This window comes from Acomys russatus, chromosome 7 (assembly GCF_903995435.1).
Source record: "Acomys russatus chromosome 7, mAcoRus1.1, whole genome shotgun sequence".
NCBI classification, from domain to species: Eukaryota; Metazoa; Chordata; class Mammalia; order Rodentia; family Muridae; genus Acomys; species Acomys russatus.
In genome coordinates, this window is record NC_067143.1 from 53,571,459 (window position 1) to 53,581,300 (window position 9,842).

A 9,842-nucleotide genomic window follows, 5' to 3' on the forward strand; every position below is an offset into this window, starting at 1 on the left:
GAGCAGCACGGTGGGGCTGCCTCTGCAGGCATGGATATAGGTGAGCTAACCCTCAGGGCATCAGAGCAGGAGGGTTGATCTTGCTCCTGGTGATGGTATCATTGAGTGGCCTAGCTGGAGCAGTTCTGGGGAGCTCACTCTGGTGGTGCAGATAAGGGAGAGCCAGAGGACTAACCAGCTCAGCTACCACCCAGGCCCAGACCCACGGCTTTGAGTAGTCACACCCCATAATCTCCACCATCTGTGAAATGCTGGGGCTCTTGAGAGGGCTGGTCCTGCTGATACAAAGCTGCAGGATCTCCATGTCACAGAGCAGTAGCAACATGATAAACAGGAGGAGTCCCAGTGAGCATCCAATATTGATGATGTCACACAAGCCAGAGATCCCGAACCAGACCAATGACTGATTGCAGTGAACATTTACAAGTGAAGATGTGTGGATGGACAGGTATACTGTGGGACAAACCGTGATACAACACAGCTCCCACAAAGAAATGTTTTCTGTTTGTTTTGTTTATTTTGTTTGTGTGTGTGTGTGTGTGGTTTTTGTTGTTTTTTTTTTTTGTTTGTTTGTTTGTTTTGTTTTGTTTTAGAAGAAAGAAGGTTGTGAGGGCAGAAGGCAGACACTAGGATTCAGGGAATTAGTGGACCTAGAATACATGATGTGAAACTCAAAAAGAATCAATAAAAATATAGAAAAAAAAAAAAACCCTTACTGCAGACCAGGCAAAAAGCAACAAACATTGCTTTTTGATCATAGTAAGTGTGAAAGGGGAGTAAATTTGGAGTCAGAGTGTAAAGTTTCACCAACAGGTCCAGTAGATTCCTTTGCTGTCTGTGGAAGGCGTGAATGTTAAAACAGACCTCCACTGAAAGAATCGCACCCTTCCTTCAACCACAGACCTTAGAGAACCAGTCAAGTCCTTGCCCCCTGGCCTCCCTTCAACTCTCAGATCCACAACCTGCAGAAAGGAGAGGGCTGCAGCTCAGAAGAGGAGGAACTAGACCAGGAGACTGGGCAGCACCACAAAGAGCAGAAACGCACAGCTCACTCTGGCTCCTAAAGATGGAAGAAGAAAGAAAGGTTACCATATGAGATTTCTCAAGACATGGATATCTCCCCTGAACATCCAGAGCTTTACCTCCACCTCAAAACCCAAGAGAGTAGGCTCTCCATGGCCAGTGTGCCTGGCTAGACTCCTTCTAGCTTCCTCGGGTTTCCTAAAGCACCCAAACACCAGGAAGGTGAGCAAACTGATGGATTCCCACCACTTCCCAGAGTTCGGTGCTCTTAGACACTGCCTGGGTGAGAAAAGCCTTTCATACCTAGAGTCTTCTTTGGCCTTCTAGGGGGTGCTACAGGAATTTCTGTCTTCACCCAAGAAGAGGTTTCTGGCTCTGAACTTTCTGAAAGTCTATTGTGCAAGTAACTACGGTGAGCAACATGCATTCTTTCTGTGCTAACCGGTGTAAACTAGAGTTCATCTGTGGCTCTCAGCCTGCCTGGCCTGGACATGGGTCATTTGGCCCAGATGGGTAGCATCTTTCTTGTTCAACTGTGTCCCTGGGTAAGTGACATGCTTTTCTTGGGCTTCATCCAAATTCAACATTTCTCTATGCAAATGCATGAAGTCTCCGTGTTCGCTTTCTGTAGTTCATCCTCTGCCTCCAAAGTCTTCTCCTGTTTCCAGGAACCCTTGAGAGTGCAAGGGCTAATTAGAGCTAAGATAGCTCTGTACTCAGTAGTCTAATGGTAACTCATTGCAGCTTGGCTCCTTGGCCTCTCAGTCAAACTGAACTTCCTAGAACAACATTTAGTGGTGCCTGGATGCACCAGACACTGTGCAGAGCCTGAGGCGTGGTCCCCAGGGGACAAGGTCTCTAGACTGTAAGTGAGGGACTTTCCTGTAAGTGTTGAGCCCCTTATAAAGGTCAGTTTGGGTCAGAAGGCTGACATGTGAACAGGGTTCTTCATATTTAAAAACAAAAGGCAATGGTTGAACAGCACCAACATGCCAAGTAATATCTCTTGAATGCCTCTCACTTAATTCTCTATGCAATACTCCTAGAACACCTGTTTGTTGGGTGCTTCTCATTCAAATGGGGAAACTGAGGCCCAGGTAGCTGCTAACTGGCCAAGAGTCACAGAGCTAGTGATGTCTGAACCAGAATACCACTGAGTCTGACAGCAAACCTAGGATGGAGAGCCTGGAACAGCAATTTTTCTCTGAGGTATTAAGGAAGGATTACTATGATAAGTAATACTTGACATATGCATTGAAAGGTAATTACTATACTGAAGTCGGTGGTGTCTCTGCTTGCATCGAGTGAGCTATCTGGTCAAAGGAGGAAGAGAGGACTCAGGCCACAAAGAATGATGGGTATACAGGCATAGAGACCCCAAAACACAGGGCAGCTTTGGTTTGCAATAAGGATGGAGAAAGAGCTGCTGGTGGCACATCTCACTCATCATGGGGCTGGCCCTGGTGATAGCTTTTTCTGGAAGTTCCTCACTGTTTTCAGTCATTTCTGATGCACCTTAACTGAGGCGTGTGCCCCTTAGCTTTACAATGCTGCCCTTCCTCATTCCAGGCGCCCTCGCCATGTGCATCTACACCTTCTGGTAGGTAGCGCCCCCCTCTCCCATTCCATGACGTCTTCCACCAGCCCCACCGCTAACACAGACCCAGACTCACCTGAGCCACTGAAATGACTGCTGTCAGTAGACCCACTATAAAAGCAATTGAAGTTGCTCTTCTCTCTTTTGGGGAAGCCCAAATACATTTCCTTGTTCCCTTCTCCAATTGGGCTTATTCTGTAATATACTTCGTAGCCTGGAATTAACACCTCCTCTTCCCCGGGGGAGTAAGAAAATGTTTTGATGGAAACTCCCAGGCATGTTTTGATGGTAAGCAGCGTCCCACGAGCACCGCCATAGTTTTCAAGAGCTACCTTCTTAGTGAAAGAAGAGGAAGTGAGTTGCCCAAATCTCACCGGTCCCTTCCCGCTGTAATGAAACTTGGTCTGAGAGCCTCGATAAACCGTATAACAGTTCTGGTTATTCAAAAGCTGAAGAGCTCTTGTGAGGTAGTAATGGAAGGCCCTGTAATGGAACTTACTGGATTTTTTCTTGAATTCTCTAACAGCTTCATTAAAATCTTTGTAGATTGCCCCAGTGTAGGCTACTAAAGCTGTTCCATGGAAATCATGGAAACCTTTGGGATAGCTCACTGTTGTTTTTATCTTCTTCCATTGTTGCTCTGCCTTTTCCCACTCAGATTTTAATTGCTTGTTCATATTGAAGTCTTCTTGTAACAGCCGGGGTGCCTTTTCCTCCATGTCTTCGACACAGCCCTCATACTGATCATCAAATGCATTGGGAGCCATGTCTAGCTGGAAAGACGATGGCATGTTTAGGGATGTCAGGCCAGTCACCTGAAAGAGACAAGCAGGGTTCTTTGTTAGTAGCTAAGCTTGCTAAGTTACTAGCATGTGCTGGATGCTGTCTGGAGCCTGCAGCATGAGATGTCACACACTCCAACCTCACACGTGGCACATGCGTGAACACAATCTCATTACATGTGGTGCAGGAAGGCAAGGCTGGGATCTCTGGTTATATATGTTCACTGATATTACCTCTTTTTCTCCTTTATTCAATTGATATTTTTAGTCAACATACAAAATAACAGGTCTCATCGTGACCTTTTTATATTCACATATCATTGTATATTGTTCATATTCATCTGCACACAACCCTCTGCCATACTGATATTATCAGATGCGTGCTCTCTTTCATCCTCTAGCCACAGACTCAACCCTGGGAACTATACTATCACAAGGAAGTGGTCAGGGGAAAGCAAGGTCAACAGGATGTGGGTTGAGAATATTACCTGCTGGGTTAGCCACCAGGCGAGGAGGAGCACGTGAAATTTTGGTGTCATTGTCAACTTCAAAAACAGCTGCAAGCAAACATAAGACAATCAGAGGGCTGCACACAGTAGTTTAATCATCTATTGATGGCTCACCCCTGGGTTACTGACTGAATCTCTGTTTCACATCTGGAGGTCCAGGCTCCTGCTCACTTTGCTCCCAGAATGGCTTATCATGCATCCGTGAACAGATCTGCTTGGGTCCCTCACTAGGGATGAGGTGACCGAAAGGCTATCTACCCAGTAAGGAGCCACAGGCAGTCAATCCATATAACACACAGAGCTATGTAGCATGTAGGCTGCCAGTGAGAAGCAGGTCATGTTTTAGCAGATCTGTCCTAGGCCCTGATGTTTTACTTTGCACAGATATGAAAATTCTTCTCCATGTTTGATTACCTTGTGGCTCACAGTCAGCTTGATACCTCTTGATGTTTCCTAATGCTGTCAGTATTCACTATATCCTATGAATTGGAAATGGACGTTCTCCATGGGTTCCCAGTGTGGCCATCTGGAGATAGTGCAGCCTTTAAGAGGTGGGATATACTGGGGATATGTTCAGGTCCTGAAGGGCATCACCCTCAGAAGAAATCAGTTCAGTCTTGGAAGGTTCCACTACTCGTTCTTTCAAGAGCAAGTCTGGCCTCAGAACCTCGCTAGCTTCCCAATGGTTTCTCTGCCGTATTGTGATTCTGCCAGGAAAACCCTAACCAGCCAGCATCATCATGGTATTTAGACTTTCCAGCTACCAGACTGCAAACCAAGTAAATATCTTTACTTATAAACTTTGCAGCATCAAGAATCTTGTGAAACTAATAGAAGACACAAAGGGAGGAGATTGCTCAGTGGGTAAAGTACTTGCTTTGCAAACATAGACCCGAGTTTGATCCCCAGAACCCCTGAGAAAAAAGCAGGCTGTGCTTAGACCAGACTATACAGCAAGAGCTTATCTTTTAAAACTCTTAAATTAAAAACGAATAAATAGCCAAGCAGTCTTGGCCCAAGCCTTTAATTCCAGCACTAGAAAGGCAGAGGCAGGCAGATATCTATGAGATTGAGACCAGCCTGGTATACAGAGCTTGTTCTAGGGCAGCCAAGGCTACACAAAGAAACCCTGCCTAGAAACAACCCTCCCCCATTTAAAAAGGATATATAATATAAAGAAGAGGATAGAAGCTAATGTTTGCATGCATCTGGGAGGAAAATGGAATTAACTAAGAATATCCCTGATCCGGCCAGAAAACCCAGGAAGAACAGGAAGAAAAAAGTCTATATACATAAAAGGCTATATACATGGATGCCAGTTGCTTCCTGCAGAGCCTGGGATGTATTGTTTTAGTGTTTTTTGTTGTTGTTGTTGTTGTTTGTTTGCTTGTTTGTTTGTTTTGTGAGACAGGATCTCTCTGTGTAGCCTTGGTTGTCCTGGACTCACTTTGTAGACCAGGCTGGCCTTGAACTCACAGCAATCCACCTGCCTCTGCCTCCTGAGTGCTGGGATTAAAGGCACGTGCCACCACTGCCCGGCGAGTTTGGGATGTAAATTGTATGGTTCTGCTCTGTGTTTTTAAGGTTTTAGAAATGTGGATGGCCTCATGCCTGCCCTTCCTTTATTGAGATCTGACCCCATCACCTATGTGGACTTTTACCTAGAACTGACCTTCTAGCTTTAGCCTATAAGTCATAGACCCCCCACTGCTCCACCCACTCCAGCCCTTAGATTTTTCTCCGAGTCCCCTCCACTTTAGAGACCTTCCCCTACAGAAGACAGAGTTCAGGGTGGTCAGGTACCTGAGAGGATGTTTGGCTGGGTCTCCGGCCTCTTCTAAAAGCAAGTGTTGCAGAAGGCAGTGCTGTGGCCCTTTATCCTGTAGACAATGTGCTTTCAGTTTCTGGTTAGATTTGGAAGAGCAGCAGATGGTTGATGATCTACTTAAACTAGGTAAGTTATATTTTGTTACTATACTTTTCCATTCCCTGCCTCCTTTTGATTCTGAGTGCTTTGGTTTTGCTTTTGTTTGAGACAAAGTCCAATTAGCCCAGATTGGCCTTTAACTGGATGCATAGCCAGGAGTAACCTGAACTCTGATCTCTTGCCACAAAACGAGACTTATTGGTGCTAAATTAGAACCCAGAGCCTCCCGCTGCAGGGCAATCACTCTACCAGCCAAACTACACCCTCCTCACTTCTGCATCTTTTCCTTAGAGTTAGGGTCTTTCTGTTATTCCCCACAGGATTGATTGGCCTGTGATATGTCGATGCTGGAGAAGGAGAAGTTGATTGACCTTTGCCCTGTACACAAGTTTTGCCAATTACACGAAAGCTTGTCTTGGTGGCCACACCTTTAGTCCCAGCACTTGGGAGGCTGAGGCAGAAGGAACTCTGTGGGTTTGAGACAGTCAGGTCTCCACAGTGAGGCCCTGTCAACAAAACAAAACCACCCCTAAATTACCTGAACCTTTTAGGGGAACTGGGTAAAGGTGAAGAGAGGTGGCTAATTGTAAGGCTCATTTTGCATCATTAGTTGTCCCTGGCTGCAATTTTCTTATAGGCTACTAGAACATGTGAGAAAAGCATTCACTTTAAAGTTTCCTCCGGGAACTACCTGCCTCTTTCAATCCTAGATCCTTGTAATGAATCCATCATCTTCCTGGGTCCCTAGACACAGCAACTAGGTGACATTTTAGGTAGAAAATGCAACAACAGATCAGGTGTCCAAAAATCTGTAAGCTCCTGTTCCATCATGTGTAAGGAGGATTTAAAAAAAAAAAAAAAAAGGGCTCCACCAAAACAATGCCCTGGGACCTTTTGTGCACCCCGCTTTTGTCCCTGACCTTGGAAGAGTGTGTGCTTATGCTGGTGTATATGCGGAGGTAAGTCACTTTCTCAGATCCAAGTGGTGAGAGATCTAACTCCCTTTCTCCTGTTATTTCCCTCTCTCCATCCTCCCCTTCCTCTTCCTCTTTCTGGTTTTTTTGTTGTTGTTGTTGTTTTTTTTTTTTTTTTTTTTTTTTTGAGACAGGATATTGCTATATTACCCAGGCTGGCCACAAAATCTTTATTCTCAAGCTTTCTCAGTGGCTGAGACTATAAATATCATTTCTCCAGGCTCTAACTCTCTCATTGTTCTAGATCTATCTAAAACTCTTGAGTCAACACACTTTGGTGCCTTGGCTTTTTCTGACACTATTCTACAACCCCATAATGTTATATTGGACAAAGCATATCATTGTTTGGTCCTGATCATCGATATTGAACTAATGGCACAAAATCCTACTGTCAGGGAAATGGCAACCTGAAAGCTGTGCATCTGTTCCCAGGTGTGGTGACGTATGTGCCTGTAATCCCAGCACTTGTGAGGTGAAGGCAGGCTGATCAGGAGTTCAAGGACAGCCTTGACTACATAGCAAGTTTGAGACCAACCAGGACTACATAAGACTCTATCTCAAAAATAGAGAAAAAAAGTGCGAAGGCTGTTGAGAAAGACTACTGCATCAGGAAGATGCCCAAAGCCTAAATCAGAAACCTCTCAGGGACAGAGTAGGCAAAACCTTCTGTGTCAAGATTGTGAGAAAGAGAAAGATGGCTATTAAAAGAAATAGGTGACAAATATGCCATGACAGTATTTTAAAACTCAACATTCTGCATCAAAGCATACCTTAACTGGTGGTGGGAACCAGCCACGTTGTTGGTGATTAGGTGCCTGAGTGAAGTTCAGGTGCTTTAGTGGTGCAGGAAGCTGACAGCAGAACATTTCATCAACCTTCTGCACCCTCTTTCTCAAAACTGACTCAAAGGAGCCGTCCTTTTATAACTCAAGGTAGGGGGTTGAAACCGGGAGGGAGGGAGGAACGGGAGGATACAAATGATGGGATAACAACTGAGTTGTAATCTGAATAAATTAATTAAATAATAAAAAAAACCTCAAGTTGGGGAATCTAAAGGAGGAGTCTCTCTTGGTGGTGGTATTCCTTGAGGACCAGCAGACCAGCCTTAACTACATGAGGTCCTAGAGACCCAGCATCTTAAACATAAAATGCCTAAAATGGAAAGAGGAAATATCAATGTGAAATGTTCCACTAAAGCAAAAATTAAAACCCTCTGGATCTCAGAAAGTGGGTTCCAAGAGTTGGATAGATGGAAATATTTCAATTCTACACTATTACTTGCTTATGAAACCATCTTGATTACTTTTCACATAGGAGAATGCACAGCCCCAGTATTTTACCTAATGGTCTAAACAGCAGCCTGTCCAGGTAGCAGTCTATCCCATCTCAGCCTGTAGCATTGATAGTCCCCTGAGCATATAGGGAGTCTTTATGGTGAGGCCCCATCTCAAAAGTGGGGGCAATTTGGGCATGGTAAGAAGATCCACTCCGATTTCGAGGCGGACACCAAAATTGGTTGCTCCAAAGCAAAGTTAATAACATTTTACAAGATAAGGTAGAGTTTGTATGTATATCAATGATCCACAATTGATAACGAAAGAAATAATATTTTCCACTATTGGAATTCCAGTAATGGAAGAAGAAATGCCATTATTAATGGCAGAATCCGGTTCTTTTAAGATGGAGTCTCATGTAGCCTAGGCTGGCCTTGACGTTACAATGTCATGGAGGGGAGGGCAGTGATTTTAAATTCCTGGCCTTCTTGCCTTCACCTTTCAAGTGCTGGGATTATAGGCATGCGTCTCAGCTAAAGCTCTCTTCTCATCAACTCTATAAATAAGCCCACGGAACTCAGTTCATTGGACTCATGACATGTACATTCTTTCTAAGAATTTCTTCTGTTTCGCTTTCTACAAACGTTTCTGTTCATTCAGTTGCACCCTGAACTCTCTTCTTTTGCATCCTGAAACATCTTGTCAATTTGCCTTTATCATTTCCCTCACCAAAACACTTCCTGAGCACCTTACCTACAGGGTCAATTGTGTGTGTGTGTGTGTGTGTGTGTGTGTGTGTGTGTGTGTGAGCATGTGATGTATTTGTGTGCCTCTGTTTGCAACAGTATGCTCACCTGTACCTGAGCATATGGAATGCAGGGGCTAATGTCAGATTTATTGTTCTCCACATTATATTGCCCTGAGACAGTCTGTCACTAAGCCTTTGAAACTGCCTTTGTTTGCTATGTGATCTATGGAGGCTGTGTGTAAGTTTCCAGGAAGGGGATTCAGGAAAGACTAAGCAGCTGTCCCAGGATCTCTAAGACCACCTGAGCAGATGAAGCCTCATGCCTGTTTCTATCCTGTCCACAGACGTAGTGCTGCTCTCAGGCCCCTGAGTTCTTTGGGAAAGCCTGAGTAAATGTGAAAGAGATGGCTTTCTGTCCCTTTGAACCAAACAAAATGAGCACGCTGTTGCTGGTCTGTATAGTCTTGAGAATGATCTATGATAGCCATATTTAAGGTTTTGAATGAATTAGTTTATTAAGTATACAGCAAGCCAAAAGGAAAGAATATATGTCAAGTAGCAGTCATAGACAGACAGATGTGGAATTTGCTGGAGAAGGTTGAAGTCTGACATCCCCAGATAGCTGTTTTGTGCTCAGTCTATGATGGTGGACTCCCTGTCTTCAGTGGGGTTCTCACTCCACCTGATCTGGTAACCCCAGATCTTGTAAGGACTATCATATAGCCCTCAAGGAAGATTACAGACCCAACCCTTTTCTTCTAAGGAACTTGTTCAGCAAGCACAGGGAATTCCTGAAAGTACCCCACCCTATGCTGAGGAGATCCTCGCCCCCAACAAATGAACTTTAATTGTACCTAGAAGTTATTCCCTCACCCATAGGATAATTAAGTATCATTTTTTTTCCTTCTTGTGATAGGACCCTGTATTACTGCATGCACCATTGTACGTAGATTAAGTATCCTAGCATCTTTAGCCCTAGCAAATCAGATACATTCACCCACAAACCCC

General features: G+C 44.5%; 1 protein-coding gene across 1 annotated transcript; it reads right to left on the bottom strand.

Moving 5' to 3' along the window:
- Nucleotides 1-942: 942 nt before the first annotated feature.
- LOC127191973 (T-cell ecto-ADP-ribosyltransferase 2-like) lies at nt 943-3,941 on the bottom strand. The gene is made up of 3 exons (XM_051149327.1): nt 3,891-3,941; nt 2,697-3,435; nt 943-962 (listed from the first exon to the last, which is right to left on the bottom strand). The coding sequence occupies exons 1-3, from the start codon at nt 3,939-3,941 to the stop codon at nt 943-945; spliced, it is 810 nt and encodes a 269-aa protein (XP_051005284.1).
- Nucleotides 3,942-9,842: the final 5,901 nt, after the last annotated feature.